At 38.6% G+C, this 24,323-nt stretch overlaps 1 protein-coding gene across 2 annotated transcripts in view; it reads left to right on the top strand.

The window, feature by feature from the left end:
* abca5 (ATP-binding cassette, sub-family A (ABC1), member 5) overlaps positions 1 to 24,323 on the top strand; it is a 38,373-nt gene continuing 14,050 nt past the window's right edge. For both annotated transcript variants that reach the window (XR_013815345.1, XM_079801472.1), the window contains exons 1-21: positions 1 to 151; positions 1,456 to 1,604; positions 9,055 to 9,244; positions 9,465 to 9,632; positions 11,663 to 11,760; positions 12,274 to 12,500; positions 12,604 to 12,745; positions 14,157 to 14,345; positions 15,810 to 15,957; positions 16,939 to 17,116; positions 17,960 to 18,018; positions 18,259 to 18,369; positions 18,507 to 18,682; positions 18,965 to 19,084; positions 19,165 to 19,303; positions 19,387 to 19,477; positions 19,562 to 19,701; positions 20,114 to 20,233; positions 20,379 to 20,580; positions 22,326 to 22,492; positions 22,608 to 22,735. Coding sequence is in view for 1 of the 2 variants with exons in the window: in XM_079801472.1 (XP_079657598.1) it covers positions 139 to 151; positions 1,456 to 1,604; positions 9,055 to 9,244; positions 9,465 to 9,632; positions 11,663 to 11,760; positions 12,274 to 12,500; positions 12,604 to 12,745; positions 14,157 to 14,345; positions 15,810 to 15,957; positions 16,939 to 17,116; positions 17,960 to 18,018; positions 18,259 to 18,369; positions 18,507 to 18,682; positions 18,965 to 19,084; positions 19,165 to 19,303; positions 19,387 to 19,477; positions 19,562 to 19,701; positions 20,114 to 20,233; positions 20,379 to 20,580; positions 22,326 to 22,492; positions 22,608 to 22,735 (2,955 nt within the window). In the remaining variant the exon portion in view is untranslated. The remainder of the gene's footprint in view (positions 152 to 1,455; positions 1,605 to 9,054; positions 9,245 to 9,464; positions 9,633 to 11,662; positions 11,761 to 12,273; positions 12,501 to 12,603; positions 12,746 to 14,156; positions 14,346 to 15,809; positions 15,958 to 16,938; positions 17,117 to 17,959; positions 18,019 to 18,258; positions 18,370 to 18,506; positions 18,683 to 18,964; positions 19,085 to 19,164; positions 19,304 to 19,386; positions 19,478 to 19,561; positions 19,702 to 20,113; positions 20,234 to 20,378; positions 20,581 to 22,325; positions 22,493 to 22,607; positions 22,736 to 24,323) is intronic.

Genomic DNA, 24,323 nt, shown 5'->3' with positions numbered 1-24,323 from the left:
CGGTCCAGCTGATAGCAGCAGAGGCGCAAGTAGTGTTGACAACGTCGCCCTGGGTCTCTTCTTTATTTATTTATTTCCTAAAGGTTATTTATTTGGAAGGAACAAAGCGAATCTGGAGGAAAGGAAAGACATGTCTTAATGTATTTCATACGTAAGTGTACTTCCTTGTTTAAGCTTGAGGGAAAGCTGTTAGCCAGTTAGCCTTAGCTGTCAGTGTTTACACACCGAGAGCAGCGAGCAAAACTCATTATTTAATCGACATTTGCACATTTGGCTCTAATATTTCATGTTCATTAAAAGAACACATCTGTAATCTGTATTAAACAAAAGGTGAAGGGGCGAAAGCCCAGCCCAGCCGATATTGACCTGCACCGCGCGCGCACGCGAGCACGCGCAACATGTCAAATGCACGCGTCCTCCTGCACGCGCGGTAACAATTTTTAGTATAGAAATTACTGCATTTTTTCCGGGTAGGTAACAGCCCACTGGTGCACTTTACACGCTCCTATCTCATATTCATTATTATCTGCAGTTAATTATGTACTCACATTTCCCAAGGTGTCATCAGTCTTAACATGGAGAATTTGCAAACACGCAGTGTTTATTTGTAATGAATTTAATGAATTAATTGAATATTAAATAACAAAGTGCCATAATTATTTACTTATTTTAGTTGTTCCCCAAAAGACAAATAAGTGTTCAACTATTCTGAAATACAGAACTGTTTATTTTGATAACAGTTGTGGTATTTTAAATTAAGCTCAGAACATTCCTTGAGTCTACTGTGTACAATTTTGGAGTTACATGTTTGTTTGATAAAATATTATAAAGTCCTTAAAGTATAAGCAATGCAATGTAGTTCATGCTATTCATTATTACCCCCTTTCTACTTCATTGTTAGTCTTTTTATTTTCTTGCTATTGTTTAATATAAATGGAAGACCAATTATGCTGCTGTAATCTATTTTTATCTGTAAAACTTTTGACTTGAAGTGTCCATTTGAACTGTCAAATGCTTCAGCGTTCTCACGTTAGAATGAATAGCTGTCAACAAGTAGGAAGCATGTTTATTTTGTATGCATCATTTAAGTGTTTATATATGCAAACCATACTTTAACTTTCAGTAAAGGGGAAACGGTTGATGTTGAACAGACAGCTCAGAGGTTTAATGTTGCTGGATGTTTTACTTTAGACACCCACCAAAGCACTGCGATTAATTAGAAAATGTAAATATCAAATGGGTACTTGATAAATGCACTGCATTTCAAAGTAAAATATGGGATGATTGATTGGATCATCTAAAAAAGGTCAGGGATTTGGAGCATTATTCTAACATGCTGTCAACACCTTTTATGTCTAAAGAATATGAACTATGAGTTGAGAAGAAACACCCTGAATTTGCCCTGACAACTTTTAAAGCCCATTTTAAATGAGAAGGTTCTGTTTTGCTTTGCAGCTGTGTCTGATCCATGTGCCAGTCAGCCGAAGCATGCTGGAAGAATGCAGCCCATAACCAGAAGAGATGCCGGAGTCTGGCATCAGACGAGGAGCCTGCTCTACAAAAACCTGCTGATCAAATGGAGGACCAAACAACAGAGTCTCCAGGTGCCTTGCATCTGTCACTCACATGCTTTCTTTTCCCTTCCTGTAGTTCAACTTTATTTATTTATATAGCGCTTTTAACAATGTAGATTGTTTCAAAGCAGCTTTACAGTGTTAAACAGGAAAATAATGCAGCATAATTTTAATCAGCTGTATAGCCATTCTGGAAACATTTCAAGTATCATACAGTGACAGTGTGGGCGTTAGATCAATAATTCGATCAGTTATTTAGTTTAAATGGTTAATTTAGTTTAAATTTTTCAACTAAACATCGAAATTAATCTAAATAATAATGTATAGTATATATATATATAAATAATAGTTGATCTTTTACGCTATTAAAGCTTTTATATGTCATCTATTCTGTGCGCTGGTGTTGAACTCCCTCTGACGTTTGTACAGTATATGCTACTCAAGGAATGCTTGCCTTGAAGTGTCCATTTTAATCTGTTAAAGTCACCATGAAATCAAAACTGACAATTCTTATATTTTACAGAATATTGTGGTATTTATTATAAGGCAGCAGCTATTTGTACTGTGCAAATAGCAATAAATGCTATTTACACTAAGTGCAAATGGCAAGTAGATTCTGTTTACACTGAGTAAAAATAGCATATTTTCTTAGCGATAGATGCAATTTACACAGTGATATATTCGATTTACACTAGGGATGCCACAATTCTCAATATAATTTTGAACCGTTCGGTACGGCATTTAATTAATTATTTTTCTACACATTCTACCATTTGCTTCCATCCCAATATACTGAACAACGCGACATACATTCACATCACACGTTAGTGGTGGAGTTATACTCATCGAACACTATAGTTATTCACAATCACGAAAGTTCATTATTTGCATAAGTTTTAAACCCTTGTGCATAGGGCACCATGCGCTTTTCCAAGCGTGCGCACTAAAAGCCTGTCAAACAAGTGATTACTGGACTAAGTAGTCTTACTGCGCTAATACTGTCAAAAAGGTTTACATTAACACAGTCGGTTATGTCTAAAGTGAAAGTAAAATCGGCGTGTGTCTGTAATATTAGATGCGTGCAGGTCTTAAATTGACAGCAGCGCAGCCTAGGGGACATGCTGCCGCTTGTCCTTAAAGGGACAGTTCACATCTAAAATTATGTCATTATTTACTCACTCTAATGTTGTTCCAAACCATAGACTGTAAAAAAAATATGGACGTAGTGTCCGTGACGTCACCCATAGGATTCTGATGAGCCGTTCTGAAGCGCAAAGTAGGGACGAGCCACCTTGGCAGTGCGTCATCGCGCGTCACTCCCGGATAACAGAAAATGGGCAAAAAGGCGGGACGTGGGCGGAGCTTAAGTGACGCGATGACTAACAGACAGCAGATAAATGGCTATCCACCTGTCACTCGAAATGGCCACGCCCTTTATTATGCAGAACTTTAAGGCTTTATATAATGTAAACGAATGAGTTATAAAAAAATTCACCCCCCTCACAGTTGTCATGAAGGGCAAAACCAGCCGTATAGACCAAAAGCACAATTTGTACCGGCTGTAAACATGTTTTATTCTGCTCTAAAGTTGGCAATTTTAACATGGGGCTCAATGAGATTCTGCTCCCTTCTGGAGCCTGTCCCTAGCGGCCAGTCGATGAATTGCAGTTTGAGGCACTTCCGTATTGGCTTCAAGAGAAACTGCGGGAGGTTGCCGCTTGTTCCAAACCTGTATTCATTTCTTCTGTTGAACACAGAGAGTTGAATACCAGACAGCTGATGGTAGCGATTGACATCCATATTATCATTTCCTACAATGGGGACCAGCAACTGTTTGGTTTCTAACATTCAAAATATATTTTATGTCCAACAGAAGAAATTACTTTATTCAGGTTTAAAACAACGTGAGTAATCAATGACAGAATTTTTATTTTTGAGTGAACTATTCCTTTAGTGGTTAATAAAACAACAAAAGACAAAGAGAAAATCACTCACTGCTGTTGACTGAAAAACTTAAATACAGTAGCTTTAATAAGAATCAATATATATTTTATAGTGAAGTCTATGTAGTGTTTTAATTTTACATTTATTCATTAAATTTCATACTTAAATGCTGCTGTTCAGCTCTGAGCTGCCACTGTAAATATTTATATATATAGTATAGTACAGTATAATTTATTTTCTATTATACAATACACTAGGAATGTGTACAAGGTTTTTTTTAAGTAAAGTTTTAAGTTTTAGTAAGTCTTTTAAGTAAAATAAAGAGTATTGCAATAAAAAAAAAAGTATTTTTTCCACTTAAGCTCTTGCTGTTCCTGTCGCCTAAGAATAGAATAGCAAAAAACTGATGTGACAAGCCATCCGAACCGAACCGAACTGAAAACCGTGGTTAAAAAACAGAGGTATGTATTGAACCGTGGACTAACTGTATTGTTGCATCCCTAATTTACACCATGTAAAAGTAGCAGTTCTTTGCAATATGTGTAAATAGTAATTAGATAAATTATTTTGACAGATACATACTATTTGCACCTCAGTATTGTTGTACATTAACAGGATGCAGTAATAGCATAGTGTAAATTATTATTTTTATTAAAATTACTAAATGGATGCTGCCTCAATGGGACAATAAAAGCCCTTCCTACCCCTAACCCTAAACAATAAATACTTTCGTTAGGCACTATCTTTCCACTTTTAGAAAATGTTCTTCATTTTTATTGAAAGTAAATGCCTTTCTGATGTGATATGTGATGGGAAAAGGGAGAAGAGCGAGCTCGGCAAAAGGCGGATTGGAACCCGGGTCGATCAACCTAGATCCGTAAGCCTTACGCTCTACTGACTACACCACTGAAGACGTTGAAACATGCGTGTATTTTTTTTTGTCTTGTGTGGCCCAACCAGGCATTGTTAGGTGGAGCTAGTGTAAATAGCGCTTGCCAACAAGGCGCACTATTTGCACCTGGTGTAAATAGACACTCCGTTATTATAAATGATTATCAGTGCATATCTTTTTATTCATGTGCCTTCGTAATCTTTCAACAAAAAAACGTACCAACCTTTTTTCCAACGACTTCTCTTTTCACATGACGTGTTTACTGGTTCAAGTAGCAAACCACAACCATCCAATCAATTCCCAATGGACAAAATCAAGTCTCGCCCTACATTTGTTCTTGTTCTGGCAGCCGTTTCATTCGGATATGTCACAAAAAGGGGAGAAAAGACTATCACAACTTCCGTTTTATGTTGACTTACCTCGTGGGGTTACTTCAGGATATGTACATTTGATAAAAGCATCTACTAAATGAGTAATGCAAAATTCCAATTACCCAGGCCAATCACAGGACTTAGCTGTCTTTCTTAATATTACTGTTAAGTAGTAAATCTGGATGAAATCCTCTTCCATCCACTCTGCTGACTCTTCACAACCCAGCAGTTTTTCTAGGTTACACTTTAATTTAAGGTGACGTAGTTTCATTATACTTACTCAAATAAGTGCTGAGTAATATTAATTAACTACATGTATTTAGAGTTGGGGTTAGGGTTAGTTACTTGTAATTATGCATAATTTACTGTTATTACTTTAGTAAGTACACCTTAAAATAGTGTTACCTTTTTTTGTAAGTTGTGCTACCCTGTTTTCTTCTGTTCATGTAGTCATGTATTTTTTATGTATGGTAACTTTCTTTAATGTATTTTTAATGCCTCTCTGCTTCCTGTTTGTTTCGTGAAGGGCCATATAAGAGTCTTTCAGAATTAAAAGGCTGTTAATGGATTGGTGTTCCACCATAGTTCATGCCGTCAATACTCTAGTACATTTAAACTGATTCTGTAAAGGGAAGCTCGTCATGATCCATTATGGAAAGCGGTCAGAAATGGGACAAAATGAATTGTTATCCAGTAGTCATGGTTGGGCTTTTTTCCAGCAAGTGTCATCGCTGTATTGATTTTCTTGGAAGTGTAGATGCTGAAGCTAGTTGTTTTGTGCTGAGTTCTTGGGTGTAGTGGGTTTCATGTATGTTGTAGGTCAAACTCAATTTAGTCAGTATAGGTGTTAATGATTTACCATAATGCGGCAAAACCTCTATCAGATACACTACTAGAGGTCTGCACAGGCTTTAAACTGAAGCCCGAACTCGGCCCGTACCTGAGATCATTTAACCCGACCATTATATTTACATGTTAAGTTAAGCCCGAACCCGACCCAAACCAGGGGTCTGTTTCTCACAGCAATTACCATTTTTGCAATATGTTGTATTTAAAGATTGCTTGCAACGGTAAACAAATACATGTACAACACAGGCACAGTGGCTCCATCAGCACAGCAGTAAGAGAAAAAGCACAAACTTACCAATAACGTAACTTTGCTGTGGTCGAACAGGTGTAGCAGGCACAAATTTCTCTGGAACTCAAACTTTAAACTTCAAAAAGTTCATGCAGCGTTGCTAAACTATTCACACAAATATATCCTCATCAGTAGCCTACGAGTTATGAAGGAATAGAATGGCATCGACTGTTGATCATAATTCTTCCAGAGTGCTTTTCCTGCATCATTTGGAACTGTGACAAGTTTTCCCTCAGTAATTTTTGCGTTATCGCACTCATAGTTAATGTTTGCTTTCTGTCGTCTGCTGTGTTGTGACCGATATTAGTGCGTGAGAGCGGTAGCACATGCGCAGAACAGTTTTGTGATATAAATGATATAGCCTATTATAATGCTAAAATACAAATTATAGGTGTGTGTGTATATTAGGGCTGGGTATTGACACAAATTTCACAATTCAATTCGATTTCGATTATTTTGGATATGTATCAGGTACAATACAAAACAAATTTCTGAACTAATGTTGTAAACTATGGGAATCAGTTGATACTACATTAGCCCACTAATATTGAAGCTAAAAATTAACTGATTTGTAGATACAAACACTTAAATGACACAAAATTATGTTTTAAATAATAATAAAGTTATAATATTAACTTTACAATTACATAATCATAATTCCACTCCAATTAGTTTTTTGAAATATAAACATTTAAATGGTGGCTGTCATAAAAACTTGCCAGATTTATTCATACATGCATGCATTAAATATTGAAGAACATTAATAAGGACAGTGAATATCCTATGTAATGTGGTGCATATAATTAGCAAAAATGCTCCTCTCTAAAGTTAATTTTTCTAGCTGATTAATTAGTTTATGGACCCTGAATATGTTTTTTTCTGAGGTAAATGTGACGTTACATGATCGGTTTACTTACATCTTTCTTTCAGTTTGAAAATCTGATTGAGCTATTCTATGTGACATGATACTGATTTCGGTGAGTTGTCCTGTATCTTTTAACACACTTTTAGAAGCTCATTCATGTTTATTTTGCGCTGTTACTGGTATTAAGGCGGAACTAATTGTGCAAACTATATGTGGCTGATTTATTTTTTCTTAGTTATGAAACTGAGCCTGTCCTGAACCCGAGGCTGTTCATTAAACATTAGCCCAAACCCGGGTTGCAGATCTCTATACACTACCCAAAAGTTTCGTTGTTTTTTTTGTGCAAAAATACAGTACAATAGTAATATTGCGAAATATTATAATTTAAAACATTTTTAAAGGGGACCTATTATGCAAATTTTTACAAGATGTAATTTAAGTCTCAGTTGTCCCCAGAATGTGTCTGTGATGTTTCAGCTTAAAATACCCCTCAGATCATTTATAAATCAAATCTTTTATATACCCATTTCTGACTACAGTCAAGAACAGGCTGTTTTTGTGCATGTGCCTTCAAATGCAAATGAGCTGCTATGTGCCGCTTCCTCTCTCCACACAGTTCCTGCCTCTGATTATCTATATTGTTCATCTATATCGCGGTCACTCTCATAGATAGCATCGTTCTTTTTTCATCATTAAAGTTTATTTCCACACGTTTTAAAGCTATATTAGTTTAAACTTCTAATTGATCGTTTTCTGAGCGCACTTATCTGAAGCACACACACACAGACCGAAGTCAAGTCTTGTGAGTAACTTTCACCTTTTTTTGTTGTTTAAACTGTCAAATATACACAAGGGTCTTGTTCACTGTTGTCACTTGCGAAAACCAAATAGCTGTGCCATGGGTGGAAACGTGCAGTAATATTATAATAAGTTCTCCTTCCTATGTCAGAAGGGAAGCGAAATCTGAGCCGCTCGTTTTTTCACATTCTTGCAGAGAAAGGCTTACCAAAACAGTTACTGGGTTGTCTGTTTTCTGGGTTGGTAAATGCACCGGGGACCCGATTATAATTATAGCACTTAAACATGGAAAAAGATTTTCATGATATGTCCCCTTTAATATATTTAAAAATTTAATTTATTCCCCTTATGGCAAAGCTGAATTTTCAGCATCATTACTCCAGGCGTCAGTGTCACATGATGTGTTCACAAAATGAATCCACCTCTTCTTGATAGCATTATGTTTTGTAAGTTGTAGGCTGTAGTAACTAACGGTACTGACAGCGGGCGAACTGAAGCAAATGTGCTCTAGTTATGATCGTGTTAGGGGAGGGGCAAGGCTCGGTGGCTCCAGTGCTTCATCAACAGTGTTGGGGGAGTGGCCAAATGCTCAGTGGCTCCATTGGGTCATCGAGCCACTGTTTTACCCCCACCCAAAAAATCCTGAACACCTCAATGGTTAAAAACTGTTTAACGGTCTCACTTCACAATTCAGTACTTCACAGTTCACAGTCTTTGTAATGTGTTTTTAGCAATACATTTCTAACATTTTATAATGTGTTTAGAAACAAATCTCAGAATTGCCTTTACTTTAATGTTGAAAACGGGTGTTTTGTAGGAGCCGTGGTGCATTTTTTTTTCAGGATTCCTTGATGAATATAAATATCGAAAGAAATCATTTGACATTTTTGTAGTATCCATTTCTTTGAAAAAACAGTTACTACTTTTGAATGGTAGTGTAAATTAGCAAAAACTGATTTATAATGGTCTAATCTTGGTTTTAAGGGTTTTTTCTACCAGAATCCAGTATTCCTGGGGCAGGGAGACATGAAATTGATTGCTTTTTTTCAGTGTGGTCTTAAAATGAAATTCCCATGACCTTTTGCAAAAACATTGTAGTGAACGCCCTCCAGGCACATTAAAAGCTAAACTCATGTCATGGTCTAGCAAATAAACCCAGAGGGATGATCCCTCGCTGGCGCTCATGCATATATGGCTTCCCTAATGCAGTAAATCAAGAGCTGTAGCTTTGAGAGCCATATGGATTTACCTCTCTTTTCTGAATTTAGATTTACATCAGGAATACTGTACATTTTAACAATATTTTGTATGATATTTCATTCTAATTCATTTTATTAATCTTATTAGTATTTACAGTATTATAATTTAATATAAAAAAAATATATATTTATATAATGTATATTTATTTTAGAACCAAGTTTTTCCTGCCACATTTCTGTCAAATTTGAAGTGTTCCTCTTCTCTCTTGGTAGGAGCTGATCTTGCCTTTGCTCCTCCTGGGCCTCCTGATCCTCATCAGCACCCTCAACCCTCATGTCTCGTACGGCAGTATCAGCACTAAGGAGCTGGACTATGAACGGGACATGGCACTCAAAGGTCTTGGCTACACCCCCATCAACAATGTCACCAATCATATCATGGAAGAGGTGGCACGGGAACTGCGTAAGGCACATTTATTGGTCTTTCTTTAAAAAGTATTTTGTAAAGTTTCCATTTACCATTTTCTATTTACTTTAAGCTGTTCCTCATTTGAAGTAAACCACTAAATAGTATTGCATGGTGAATTTGGGATGTTATTGAATGCTTTGCTAATTTATGATGAAACAGCGTTGACTCTGTTAGTCAAGTTTTATATTTTTGTTTCTTGGTGTTGATTCCTCAGCTATGAATGAGCGATTAGAGATGTTCTCCACTGAGGAAGACTTGGAGAATGCCAGTCTCTATGAACCTGATGGCTATGTGGGAGTGGTCTTCTTGGATTCAATGTCATACCGTCTTCGATTCCCATACAGCCAGCTTCCTCTGCCTAGTGACTTCACTGAATCCATAAGTAAGAATCACTTAAAACTGATGTCATAAATCCACAGCATCTGTGGCATGCTATTTAGCTTTTTCTATGGTTAAATGGTGACTTGCTTTTTGATGCAAATCACATTTAGTTTATAACCATTTCATATGTAATGAAGAAACTGTTGAAGTAGGGCTGGACGATTAATCAAAACTGAAATTCAGAAACTTTAACCGACGTCATTTTTCCATGTCGGTTATTTCTTTTTTTTAAATACTGCTACATGCACGCTCGCACACACGCATACAGAGCCCCTAAGACAGTATGACTAATTCACACACGCAATCGCTCTCTCAACGCTTTTAAATAAATGTACTCTCACTGTGGTAATTTATCTGTATCTGATTTAGAATGAGCAGAAATCTGTAAGAAATGTTACAACCCATAGACAAAATAACTAATGAAAGTAAGCGGTTTTGTGTATGATATTTGCTGTAGCACTAAACAAAGTGACCTGAGTTCGATTCCCGGTTCAACGTTCGGGGATATTCTCAAGCCAACATTATGACATTATTAAACAATATTTCTCAAGCCATGTGTATCATGATAATCCAACTCTTTAACAGGGTAAATAAGTCAGAATGCATGAAGTAGCATTACACCCCCCCCCCCACCTTTTAACATTTTGTTCTAGTCGGAGGGACTGTCACTCATGTCAGAAAGTTAGTAACTTTAGTAAATTATGGATCAGCGCTGACTGGAGACGTGAACCGTTTAGAACGATTCAGTCCGATTTGGTGAACTGATTCGGTTCACTAAAAAGAACTGGTTCAAAAGAAAGATCGTTCGCGAACCGGACATCACTAATGTACCAGAGATGGAGCTCAGCGATTGCTAACAAAGTTATTTATAGTAACTACTGAGTTATGAGAGCGCTGTCTGTCAGCGCGAGTTTGTGTTTGTATCTGAGAGTTCTGAATAAACACGAGTCCCAGTCACACCGAGTCCGTCTTCATCATTATTACCAACTTTGTAACACATGCAAAGTTCCATTACAGCTGTCGAGATGAACGAGTTAAAAGTAAGTGTTGATAATAGCATTATTTTTAAAATAAAATAAAAGCGTCAGTGACGGGCGTTGAGTACACAGCGCAAACAAAGACACAACAGCAGTAATCGAATGTAATCCAGTTTATTGTGGGGCTAGGCTGGCTAGCCCGGATATGCTCACGCTTACCCCCCTTCTGCTTAATCTCACGCCGCGTTTGGTGCCTCCGCTTTGGGCCAGATGCAGTACTGGGGGTCGGGGATGTTGAAGGCCACCGGCCAGTGCAGCCCGAGCCTCTGCGTGTGTAAGGTTTATCTCTAAAGATGTTACTCTGCCAATGTTGAGCAGAAACTCATGACTGTATGCACATTTTAGAACCGATAGACGCGACGAGGACGTACAAAAACACTGACTCACAAGATAGAAAACACGAAAACACCGTTCTGTCGGGAGAGAGAGAAGCCGCATTGTGTGCACGAATAATAAATAATTAGCTACACATCAGAAATCACTGATCACAGATCAGAAGGAACTGAAAAAATACTTCTGTTTTCATTTGTACATCCAAACACTGAGAAACTGCCAGCATTCACTCGTCTCTCGAGCGCTTGCATGGACGTGCCAGATTCTCTGGGCGGAGGAAAGGGAGGTAACCGTTCCTGCTTGGACGTCAAACCAGGAGACTTCAGGATTGGCTCGTCTGGCCTGTCATTTTCTCAAAGGCAGAGAAAGACAGCCAGAACTCGGGTTTACACCGATTTCTATCCACTTGGGGACAATATTCAGGCTAGGGGAACTCATATTAATGTTGAAAAACCTCATAAAATGAAATTTCATGCCATGGGACCTTTAATAGTTTGAGCATATTTACAGTACAAACCTTGTGAGTGAACTATGAGAGGGCAAAAAAAGTAATGAAAATAACACAATCATTTATTATTTGTGATCTAGGTAAAATGTTCAATTAATCGATATGTTGAAGAAATGACACTTACGACTTTTATTTTTTTTCTCTGGTCCACAGCAAGCTGTTACACGAACTATGTCAACTGCCGTGCTGCCAACTACTGGTATTCTGGATTTGTACGGCTACAGTCTCTCATTGATGCTGCCATTATACAGGTTTGAAATGACATGGATGAATAATTTATTGGTATTTAAGCACTATAGCTGTTAATAAGCACTGTGTGCATCTGCCTGCTGACGTCTGCGATGAATGTACACTATCGTTCAAAAGTTTAGGATTTTGAGCGTTAGTGTAGGAAAGACTTTTTGGTAGCACTTTATTTTACTGTGTCCTTCCTACACATTAATTATAGATACTATAGTAAATACTATAAATTGTGCATAATTACATGCAACTAACCCTAAACACCCTAATCCTAACCCTATAGTAAGTACATGTTTATGAATTCAAAGCTGGATTTTTAGCAGCCATTACTCCAGTCACATGAAACATCAGAAATCGCTTTAATATGTTGATTTGGTGCTCAAGAAATATTTCTTTTTATTTTGAAACCTTTCTTTCAGGATTCTTTAATGAATAGAAAGCTCAAAAGAACAGCTTGTATTAAATAGTTATTTTATAGATCTGAGACAATTTGTTTCAATAATAATTGCTTCATTCTTCTGCAGATGAAGACCAAACGTCCGGTGTGGAATGAATTAAAAGTGCATGCAGTGATGATGGGACATCCTGGTTCAGTGGAGGTCCAGAAGTTCCCTCATGCCCTGATCTCCATTTACCTAGTGCTGGCATTTACACCCTTTGTGTCCTTTCTCATTGTCAATGTGGCTGCTGAAAAAGAGCAGCGGCTCAAAGACACCATGAGCATGATGGGACTGTATGACTCTGCCTTTTGGTAAGTGTGTCTACTGCAGAGCCCGAAATAAAAGTGTAATTCATAGCTAGTTTAAGTAATGTAAAAAGGGTCAGTCTTTAAAATTGTCTATTGCTTTCTTTAGGCTTTCATGGGGCCTTCTCTATGCCGCACTAGTGACGACCATGTCCATTCTCATGGCTGTTATAGCAACCTGCACGCCTCTGTTCTCCAACAGCAACTTCTTTGTCATCTTCCTCCTCATTTTCCTCTATGGAATATCCTCTGTAAGTCCTAGCAACCCTTCTGTCACATCCAGTGACGGTCTGAACAATAGCGACTCAAAGCCTTAGCGAGTGAAAAGCTGTTTAAATGGGTGTGCACTCATTTGGCCACAGGTCTCGATTTATGCCCACAGTGAGTGTAGTCATGTGAATGATGGGCTAATCTTCGACTTCATATTGAATGTTATTAGCTTTCATTTTCCAAAACTAAATTGCTTTTAGCTGCGTTGGTTTTCTTTTGCATCAAAGGGGTGTTTCTGTACTGGAAAAATATCTGACAAAATGCAAATTGCTTAATTTAAGCTTGAATATTTGTATGAAAATATATTGTTTACATGCAGCACCCCCCCCACCCCCCCCCCCCCCCCCCCAAAGAAAGCATTTGCCACAAAGTTGTGTCACAGTTGTTCACCATGAAACTACATTTGCAAGTCATTTCCATAATGTGACATTTCGGAATGAGCAGATAATCAGTGATAACAAAATGCAGGGCTGGGGTCCGTTCTTTGTACCTCACTTAATATATCTGAGATGATTTGACAGATCCCAGATCTTATAATCGTGATAAATGATCTCTGGCTAATTTGGTTCTTCAAACGAATTTGCGGATTGGATTAAAATATCCGGATTAAGTCGTCTAAGATTACTGCGTGTTCTTGTTGTCAGATGTATCGATACTTGAAACCACGATCAGCAATGCAGCGATTGGCTGACGGCAACGTAATGACATCATATAATTAAAAAAGCCACCTGGCAAAAACTTGACAAATAAAAAAAACACACACATTTTTGGACCTTTATAAGGAAATAGCCAAACGACCTAACCAAAATAAAAGTTATAATAAATAAATTAAATGTGCACAGTTTTTTTTTTTTTAAACATGATTCCCAATTTTTTATATTCACGATTTTATAGTATTTGTACACTCTTTACATTTTTATTTCAATGTTGTAATTAGCAATTCATTTAATTTCAATTTTAAAATTAATTCAAATGGAAGTAGATTTGTTAAGTGACAGCATTAATTAAAGTTTCTTATGGGTCAAGATCAAGTTATCTGCGTCTTCTGTGCCGCATCAAGCCACTGCCATAATATCTGCAGGTTTAAGCTTCCGGACCTGTTGCTATGACAGGAAGTCCAGGATGAGCGTCGAAGAACCAAACAATCTGAGATCATGCCAAATCGTCAACAATCAAATCCGGCTAACTGAGTTAGTGACGTATGAAGAACGGACCCCAGGTCTTGGTTTTATCTGTTGGAAATTGGTTGTATCATTAAATAGTGGGGCTTATTAGGGGTTAAAATATATGAGGACATGCACTGAACACAAAATAAGACCAGTAATGTTAAGTTTTGGTTTGTTTGCTTCTCTACAAAAGTCTCAGTTTTCTTTCTAACTCTCAATCCCGCAGATTTTCTTCTCCTTCATGTTGACCCCTTTGTTTAAGAAGCCCAAGTTTGCGAGTACAGTGGGCTCCATGCTCACAGTGGTGTTTGGATGTCTGTCTCTTTTCACTGTGCTGATGAGAGATTTCCCCCAGTCAGCTGTGTGGCTCCTCTGCCTTCTGTCCCCCAGCGCCTTCTCAATTGGCATTGCCCAGGTAACACACTTTTACACAAACATGCTCCATTGTATAATAGCGGTCACCTAGGTTATGGGACCGTTTGCCAAGAAATGCATATGAGAACAGTGATGATTTGAATAACAAATCAGTGGTTCTCTAGCCTAGAACTTTTTCCACACATACATATGTTCTAAATATATGTACATTATGTTCACTACCATTCCATTCCATTTTTTTCAAATAAAGTAATCCTTTAATTCTGCAAGGATGCATTAAATGGATCAAAAATGACAGTAAATGCATTCATAATGTTATAAAAGATTGATTAATAAAATCATGAAAATGTTTTACTGTTTTGTAACACCAAATTAGCACATTAAAATGATTTCTGAAGGATCATTTGACATTGAAGAAAATTCAGCATATATTTAAAAAATATATTAAAATGTTTTAATATGAAAACAGTTATTTTAAGTTAATATTTCACAATTATAGCCTACTGTCTTTACTGTTTTTTTGATCAATTAAATGCAGCCTTGATGAGCATATGAAACATTAAAATATTCTTACTGATCCCAAACGTTTGAGTGGTAGTGTATATGTTACTGGCAATGTGTGAAAAGCAGGTATTGTATAGGATGCCTAGGGAATGTATAGAATGTGTTTTATATAAAATGAGTTTTTAGGCAAAGTGTGAAATGTCTGTGCGATTATGTTGCTTACTTATCCTAGGCATTCTATACATTACCTTAAGTATTATACAGAATGACAAGCACACTCTAGGTCAGGGGTGTCCAATCCTGCTCCTGGAGGGCCACGGCCCTGCAGAGTTTAGCTCTGACCCCAAATAAACACACCTGTACCAGCTAATCAAGGTCTTATTAGGCATACTAGAAACTTCCAGACAGGTGTGTTGAGACAAGTTGGAGCTAAACTCTGCAGGACAGTGGCCCTCCATGACCGACTTTGAACACCCCTGCTCTAGGTGAAGTATCAAAACATGCCTTCACTGGCATTGAACGTGTTTTCGAAAACGAACAAAGAACTACAACATAAAGTAAAGGACGTTCTTACCAGAAAAACACAAAAGCAGAAGAGGCGTTGAGCTACTTGTTGCAGCAAGGAAGGCTAGAGTGGCTCTTTGAATTGCACTACACTTTCTTCCTGTTCCGGCATCGTGACACAGCAACTGTCCAGGAACAATAGGGCCTCTGGCGGAAGTTGAAGCTCACATGTTTCGCTACCGACACGACCATTGCCGTACAAAAACACAAGCGCGAGTAGCAGGAGCATTCTATACTCTGCCGGCTGTCCCTTAGGCATTGTATAGAATGCCTAGGAAATGTGGGAAATATAAACCATTTCAGTTTGCCGACAAACTTCGGCATTCTATGTGTTCCTTAGGCATTATACACAATGCTGGATTTCACACATCGCTGGTAACCCATATAAAATGTATATTATGACACAAATGTATATTATTTTTGTGTGTGTGTGTAGGTGGTGTATTTGGAAGCTCAAGGGGATGGCGCAGTGTTCTCCACTCTGGGCAGTGGTCCTCACGCCCTCTATGTTCCCATGGTCATGCTGTTCTTGGACTGCATTCTCTACCTACTTTTAGCCATGTACCTGGACCAAGTGCTACCAGGTGAGTCAAATCGTTTTGCATAAACCAAACCCGAGGTCCGACCTGACGGCGTGCTCCACATAAACTGCGCTCCGCAAAACCCAAGCCATTCGAGAGGATGAGTGTGGGGATTTGCTTCTTAATGTTAACACAAATCTACACTTTATTGTCATTTGAGGTGAAACCTAATGCTTATGAGTGGTTTATCTACTCGGAGGTGCTCGCCCAAGCAGAAAAACGGTGTAATGTTGCCAAATCGATTACAGAAAACCATCTAAATGCAGTTGAGGTCCAACTAATCAACTAAATAAAATTGTACAAATTGTTTTGTTTTGACAAAACAATTTGTGCAACTGGCATGCAGTCTGTGGAGCCATTGTTGCTTTTTACATTCGGGCCCAGTTGGGTTCCAATTTTTATTTTATTTTTCTTGAGGTCTAATTGTATCGGGTTTTTCTCGGGCGGGTTTTTCTTTTTTAAAATTTGATTTATGCATGTCAGGTTTGGGTAAGATGTGATTAGGTCAATTCAGGTCTGGGACAGATTTTAGGACCCGAGAAGACCTTTACAAAAAAATAACTCTTTGGTTAGAGTTCCAGTACTTAACATTGTTTATATTCCGGCAGCGTATGCTAATTTATACCAATGCTTTTCCATTTGCTCAGCATAAAAACAAGCTTGTTTGTTTAGGGTCCAGTTAGTACAGCTCCATAAAGTATTTGGATGGTTGAGCTGCACTTTTTTTTTTTTTTTGGCATTAGACAAAATAACTAGATTTCTTAAAATGAAGATGGCACAAGCACACTTTTGAAGCTGAACACTTCACAAGTAAATGCAACAGTTCTGAGAAAAGGTTTAGCAGCATTTGCAAATGCCTCTATATAAAATTCATACATTGCTTGGCTACACTAAAGAATGCACACAAGTATTTGTTAGTCATCATTTCACTGAGATGGAGGCGTTTTGTGAGCTTCTCACTTGAATGACCATTTCTTCCTTCAGGCGAGTTTGGCACAAGGCGCTCCATGCTGTACTTCCTACAGCCATCCTATTGGTCAAAGCGGAGGAAGCGCTATGTGGAGGTGAGCTCTGTGTATGAGGGCGAGGTGAACGGTACCCCTGTGACTGATGAATCAGTGGAGACGGTTTCTCCCGAGTTTAGAGGCAAAGAGGTTATCAGGTACGGACTTAATTACGGAATTAATTCTGCATTTGTATCCACGGATCGTGGAAGATCACTTTTTTACTGCAGTTAACATGATTGTGAACAAGTACTAAGTACTAATAATCATTATGTCAAGCATAAATAATAACAAAATAAATCAATACATTGCATCACTCAGCAGTGTTGCAACCTCCAAACCTGATCTAAATCAATTTTCTTCAAAATGTGAAAGGTTTTCTATCAAATCGGAGACCAATACCCAGTACTTTTATTTTCTTTTTCTTTTTATAAGAGTTATAAGCCATTTGAGATTAAAATGCCTTCAGGAGTACCAGTGACTGCCAACAGAGACCTTAAACATCACTTATATAAGGCTTGAAGCATCGGTATCAGCTGATCATGAGGACTAGAAATCTGTAGTCGTATCAGCTGCAAAAATCCTGATCAGAGCATCCCAGTTTACAATTTTTTTAATTAAAATCCTTTTCAAAATTAATTTCATGAATTATTTTATTTCAGTAAAAGTATTTTTATCTGCAAACTACAATGGCCAGTCAGTGTTGTTGGAAAAATACAGAATATATGTGAATATATGATATTTACTATATCTCTCTCTCTCTATCTCTCTCATTTGTTTGGTTCTAGTTTTTTCTTTTCTTTTCATAAATATGTTCTGAAATCAGACCAGCGAAGTGATTTAGGAAGCAGTTTGGGAAAGGGAGCAATGTTTTTAGGGCTGATGTTGAAATCCTTTAAGGCCTGTATAGATTTAGGCTTGAAGAGAGCTGGCATGCAGCCAGAATGACCATTTTAATATCCATCACATGCTTTCTGTGTTTATATTTTTACTCTTGTTAGGATCTGTAATATCCGTAAAATCTACAGAGAGAGAGACACCAAAGTGGAGGCTTTGAGAGGTGAGACTTCCAGCCTGTGTCCAAATTGTGACACTTCAGTTTTTCTGTATGAGCAATATACATAATCTTTGTCAGTATTTATGGATCTTATGACTAAATTGCTTCTTGTGTGCTGCAGGTAAAATTTTATACTTTTATAATACTAAATCTCATAGTGCACTTGATTGGTACTAGATTTATTATGACGAGAGACTTCTGGTTCTGACGTATAGGTGAATGATTTGTGTTCTGTTGTTAAAGGTTTGACTTTTGACATCTATGAGGGTCAGATCACAGCCCTGCTTGGTCACAGTGGAGCAGGAAAATCCACCCTCATGAACATCCTGTGTGGCATCTGCCCCCCTACAGAAGGTCAAACATGCGACGCATAGATGCTAATTTTGATAATTAACTTTTTTATAAACACATTTACCTCTTCCTGAGTACCTGGGAAAGATTAAATGTTGTTCTGCTGCCACACATTCTGTTATTGTGTGTTTTACGCATAGGCACGGCAACCATCTATGGCTCTCCTGTGGCGGAGATAGCTGAGGGGGCCGAGATGAAACAGCTGGTTGGTATATGCCCTCAGTTCAACATCATCTTTGATGTGCTCACCGTAGAGGAACACCTGAGGATCTTTGCTGCCATCAAAGGGATCCTGCCCTCTGATATTGACGGTGAGGTAGGAACTCCCAGAGGATCTAGAGACATCAGCTGACTTCATGTTGACTCATTGTATAGGGAATTCAAAAAGCAAACCACGCACCTTTATGCAGCAAGAGAGCCGATTTGACATCAACTCCACCCTGCATATTTAATTCCGTTCATTATAGAGTGCAACAGTGACCATACACTTTTCAGTGTTCTTGGTTCTAGAAGTCATTTTTTTTCCATACATACACTACTGTTCAATACCCTGTGTGTTTTGATGTAATTTCTGTTTTAAAATATCTCTCTTTTTAAGGTGAGGAAGGTTCTAAAGGATCTGGATTTGGAAAAGATTATGGATGCCCAGGCGAAGAACCTGAGTGGAGGCCAGAAGAGGAAGCTCTCTGTGGGCATAGCAATTCTTGGCGACCCAAAGGTAAGTCTTGCCGCTTATACCTCTTGACTTCTTAATCTGTTTGCTAAATTATTCCCTCCATGTTTTTGCTTATGTATCAGATCCTTCTTCTGGATGAGCCTACGGCTGGTATGGACCCAGTGTCTCGGCACCAGGTTTGGTCCTTACTGAAGAGTCGTAAAGCAGGACGAGTTACTGTGCTCAGCACTCATTACATGGATGAAGCAGATATACTTGCAGGTATTTTTCTCATTTTTCTTTTCTCTTCCATTAGTCATCTCCATCTCAATCTCACATACCACTGTGCATTTTCTGTCACGCAGATCGTAAAGCTGTCATCTCTCAAGGACAGCTGAAATGTGTTGGCTCCTCTTTGTACTTGAAGACCAAATGTGGGGTTGGCTACCATCTTAGGTCAGTTCTATATTAAGAAATTTTATTTTTTTTTGTCTCCCAGGACATTACTACAATAACGTTGTCATTCTAAACCTCCTGTAGAATGTCTGTGACTGAAGGCTGTGAGGTGGATAACATCACACCACTGGTCAAGAATCATGTTCCCAAGGCTCAGTTGTCAAGGCAGCAAGAGGCTGAGCTTACATTCACGTTGCCTTTCGAGAGCATGGACACTTTCCCAGGTCTTGCTTCTATTTGCCCTTATGTCACCATCTGTTGTGCGCTATGCTGCCATATGCCCTGCGGAGCAACAGATTGTGTCATGCTGTCACCAGGACTGTGGTGGCATTTATTGGGGCAGTTTTATTTAATTTTATATGGATTTATTGTTGGTACTAGTGTTATATGAAGTATGTGATGTTGGTGTGTTTACTTCAAGCTTAGTTTGATGTACTCACCTGCATGTCATTCTAAACCTGTATTACTTGCTTACTTTTGTCTAGTACAAGGTGGGTTTGGAATGACATGAGGGTTATTTTTAGGAATGCTTTTGGTGTTTTTGACCTATTAGTTGTCTTGTTATTCATACTCTAAAAATATTAACAATTTCCATTGTTACTACTCTTCTCGCCTCTCACTCACGTTGCACTGCAGGGCTGTTTGCCGAGCTGGACTGTCGACCTGACCTGGGTATCATTAACTATGGCGTCTCCATGACAACGTTAGAGGATGTATTCTTGCGTCTAGAGGCAGAAGCGGAGGTGGATCAGGCTGGTAAGATTACCACCAACCTAAAACGGTTCAAACCATCTCACTTCAAAAATAGATGGAAAAACTGATCAGTGTTACAATGAACCAGCACAGTGATGTGCTCAAGATGTATAACACCCACTCTGTCTGTGTGTTCCTTCACTGGTAGACTACAGTGTGTTTAACCAGGATAAGGTGGAAGAAGAGGGAGACGCATGCTCTCTGGATGACATGGACCAGAGGCTGCTGACGTTTTCAGACAGCAGGCAGGATGCAGTAACCGGTCATGCCCTCTGGAGGCAGCAGTTTAGCACGGTGGCCTGGCTTCACATGCTCAACCTGCAGAGAGAGAGAAAACCTGTTATTTACAAGTGAGCAAATGCTAACAAGAACTAGTTGATCATGTTTGCATTTCAGTAGTACACATTTATTTACTGCCCGCTCTTGTATTTTAGAGTGTATAAATAAAGCCTGTACGGTTTAATTTTTGCAGCAGAGCTGATGTACAGTACATACACCTGTGACCATGTATTATATTCAGGGCTTGACATGAACACCCGCCATTTGCGGGTGGATTTCAGCTGTGGCGTGTAACAGTCACTCCCACCAGCCACTTTGGCGGGTATTCTCAAAAGGCGTCTGTTATAATCGCGATGCGCATTATAACAATCACACGCAAGTCTGTTGAGTTTATAATGCAATGTCATGATTAGATTAGTCATCGCTGAAACACCGGAGTTTTATTCCGAGCGCGCTCTCACTCACTGAAAGCTGCACTCTCATCAAAGCAGAGATGTGCGTGCAATGTACGTAGGAGATTCATTCATCATTCTGACTGTTTTTGTTCTATTTCAGCAGCAAAAATAGTTTCAAACAATTATCACAGCAGAACCATAGCGCACCTGATGTGACTGGCATAAAGCTGGCTTAACGTCGATATTCGCTAATTTAGGGACCGTCTCTAAAGTTGCATAAGACATTGGTATACACGTTTCTGACTTCAATAGCATTTGAAGAGAATGACTTGCAATCATAAAACCAACTGTAAAGTGTTCATCTAGGTGTCGGGTATGATACACACCTTTTTTAGGTTTTTTAGATTTAATTAAAAAAAACAGTCAAATCACATGAAAATATGGATTTTTCACTATGCCACTGTATGGGCTCATACACAAAATATGCTAGATTTAAATAGGCCCATGTTGATGACCTGTCATGTTATACATTTCATGTAGACTTGATTTGGATGTCTACAGTGGTAATTTACATATAGCCAACAACAAATTTCCTAACAACAAAATTGTGGCCAGTGAAAATGCTAGTGGCTAGTAACTTTGGAAAACCACTAGCCAGTGTGAAGCCCTGATTATTTAATAATAATAATATACACTACACATTTCTTTATAAACATTTGAACAGTAATGTTAAATCATTTTATTTTATAAATCCTGTTATTTTGCTGTGATCATATGACACTGAAGACTGGAGTAATGGCTGTTGAAATTCAGCCTTGCCATCACAGGAATATATTCATTTTAAAATATCTTAAAATGGACAACACTTAAATTGTAGTAATAATTAATTATTTTTCAGTTAAATATTACTGTATTATGGATAAAATTAATTCACTTGTGGTGAACATAAGAGAGCCCAAACTTTTACTTGGTATATTATATTTATATGGAACATGACTCTAGACCAGGGGTGTCCAATCCTGATCCTGGAGGGCCACTGTCCTGCAGAGTTTAGCTTCAACCCCAATTAAACACACCTGTACTAGCTAATCAAGGTCTTATAGACAGGTGTGTAAAGGGAAGTTGGAGCTAAACTCTGCAGGACAGTGGCCATCCAGGACCGACTTTGGACACCCCTGCTCTAGAGACCATACTCAAACCCATACAATTACAATTGTTGGGAACTTGGGGAAATAAAGACTGCAAATGAACCATAAAAGTATCTTATCCATATGACTCAGGTGTTATACATAGCCATAAGTCACACTATTTTCATTATTTTCCTGTTGATCACTGTAAAGGTGCTTTTGAAACGATCTGTATTGTATAAAGCAATATACAAATAAGGGTGACTTGACACTTTTGTCTTCTCTTTTGCTCAGTTTGACGCTCTTCCTGGTTTTCTTGTGTGCAATGCTGATTCTATCCGTGGCCACAGGAAACATTCAGATTCATTCTCCTGAAAGACTGTTTTCACCTATATACCTGCTGCGCCGCAACGAGGCTCCTCATAAATACACGACCAGCCTGCTTGTGCAAAACTCCACCGGTCAGTAACACTTCGTGAAAATAAAGCTTGTTTGAGGATATTTGAATGTATTGTTATTGTTCAAATTGATTTGATGCTGAATTGACTGGTTATGTGAAATGTGTGTTTGTGGTAGATTCTGACCTGTCAGGGTTCATCCACAATCTGGAGTCTCAGAACATTAAAGTGGAAATGATGACAAAACCAGACTACATGTCTGCTGCACCTGTCAGCGCTGCCATCAACGTGACCGGATCCGGGAAGGTGAGTGAGAGAATTTTTTTACCAGGACAATTAGTTAACCTCTCTATACCTTTACAATCCATAGTTTGAGTTATAGTTAGGGCTGGGCCAATAAACAATATCATATCCAATCGCGATAATTTATGTCGATAACGATGATAAGCTCTGGATATTTTTACTCGATATAGATGACTTTAAACCCCAATTTCCACCGGCTGCGTTACGGCTGCGGAACGGCTCCGCTGCGTGACAGCTCCATGTTCCGTCGTCCGTCAATACCCACCAGGTCCGGATTTGTTGCGGAACGGCTGCGGTCATGACTGACAGCTGACGTCACGAGGCCCCATGTAATCTCGCGAATTCTGGTGTGATCGCGCGATATTTAACCTGTATAGCTATATAACTCCTCATTACGAGTACATAACTAGCTATTTGCTTTCTATCTTTATTTCTTGGACAAAAATAGTGACTTACCATCCACACCAATCACTTCTGCTATAGTTTTCCACGCCGCATCCTTTTTAATGTTGTCCTTATAAAAAGGATGTGTCATAGATGATGGGTTGATTCTGTACCTCAATAATCAGCATTTCTTCATCCATCGTGTCAACGGGGTTAAAACAAGCCTGTCTCCGCCCATTATGACGTTTTCAAGTTGTAGTGTAGGGAAATATGAGCGCGGTATATTTTATTTTGAAAATTAAACAGATCTTTATTTTGTTTCTGGCTGTTCTGTTTTGTCACTCGACTTCCTGTCCTGCGTACTCTGCCCTGTAGTGCTGCGGAGCGCTCCGGCATCCGGCAAAAATAGAAGCTCTGCGTATCTGATGCGGAGGGCTGCGGATCGCCGGAGTCGGAACGCAGCTGTAACGCATTCAGTGGAAATGCACTCATTGACTTTAATGGAAACCTATTGACTCCGCCGCCGTGACGGAGCCGTAACGCAGCCGGTGGAAATTGGGGGTAACACCCAATCGCACAACAGAAATAAACGCGACAACTGCCAGTCAGAGCCAGTCAGCTGCATCTTTTAACGTGCACATCAAAAGTACGGCACACTCTACTGGCAAAGAAAACTCAACATGAGAAGGAAAAAATTAGTGGAAGCGGCGACGGACGTTAAATCAAAAGTTAAACTAACCTTGAGTCATCATCCAAAGACGACGAATTTGTTGATAAAAGGTAGCATGCATTGTTACTCATTTGAACCGTGTCACACAGACCATTTATCCGCTCGGGTCAAAGTCCAAACGGCAGAGAGCTCCCGTTTAAAAGCTCTGTTTACTCTGATCGGTCACGCGAACACTAAACAGCGCCGTGAGATCCAGTGAGAAGCGTGTGTATTCAACGAAAAACACAAATGTCTCTGTGATTTTAAACTAGTTTAAAGCCAGACAAGACAGCGCTAACAAACAAGAGAAACGCTTTGCGCAATGATACAGTCAGAAGGCTTTTCCATCTTATCCATGAATTTACTGTTGTGACACTAACTGCACCATGGTACTGTGGCAGAAATGTGGGATATTCATATAGAATTGTATTATAGTATTAATGTAGACATGTATTAAATGTATTAAAGGAGTAATGGAATATTACAGTATTTTTCTTT

This window comes from Gobio gobio (genome assembly GCF_949357685.1).
Source record: "Gobio gobio genome assembly, chromosome: 20".
Lineage (NCBI taxonomy): Eukaryota > Metazoa > Chordata > Actinopteri > Cypriniformes > Gobionidae > Gobio > Gobio gobio.
This window is presented reverse-complemented; position numbering and strand designations above follow the sequence as displayed.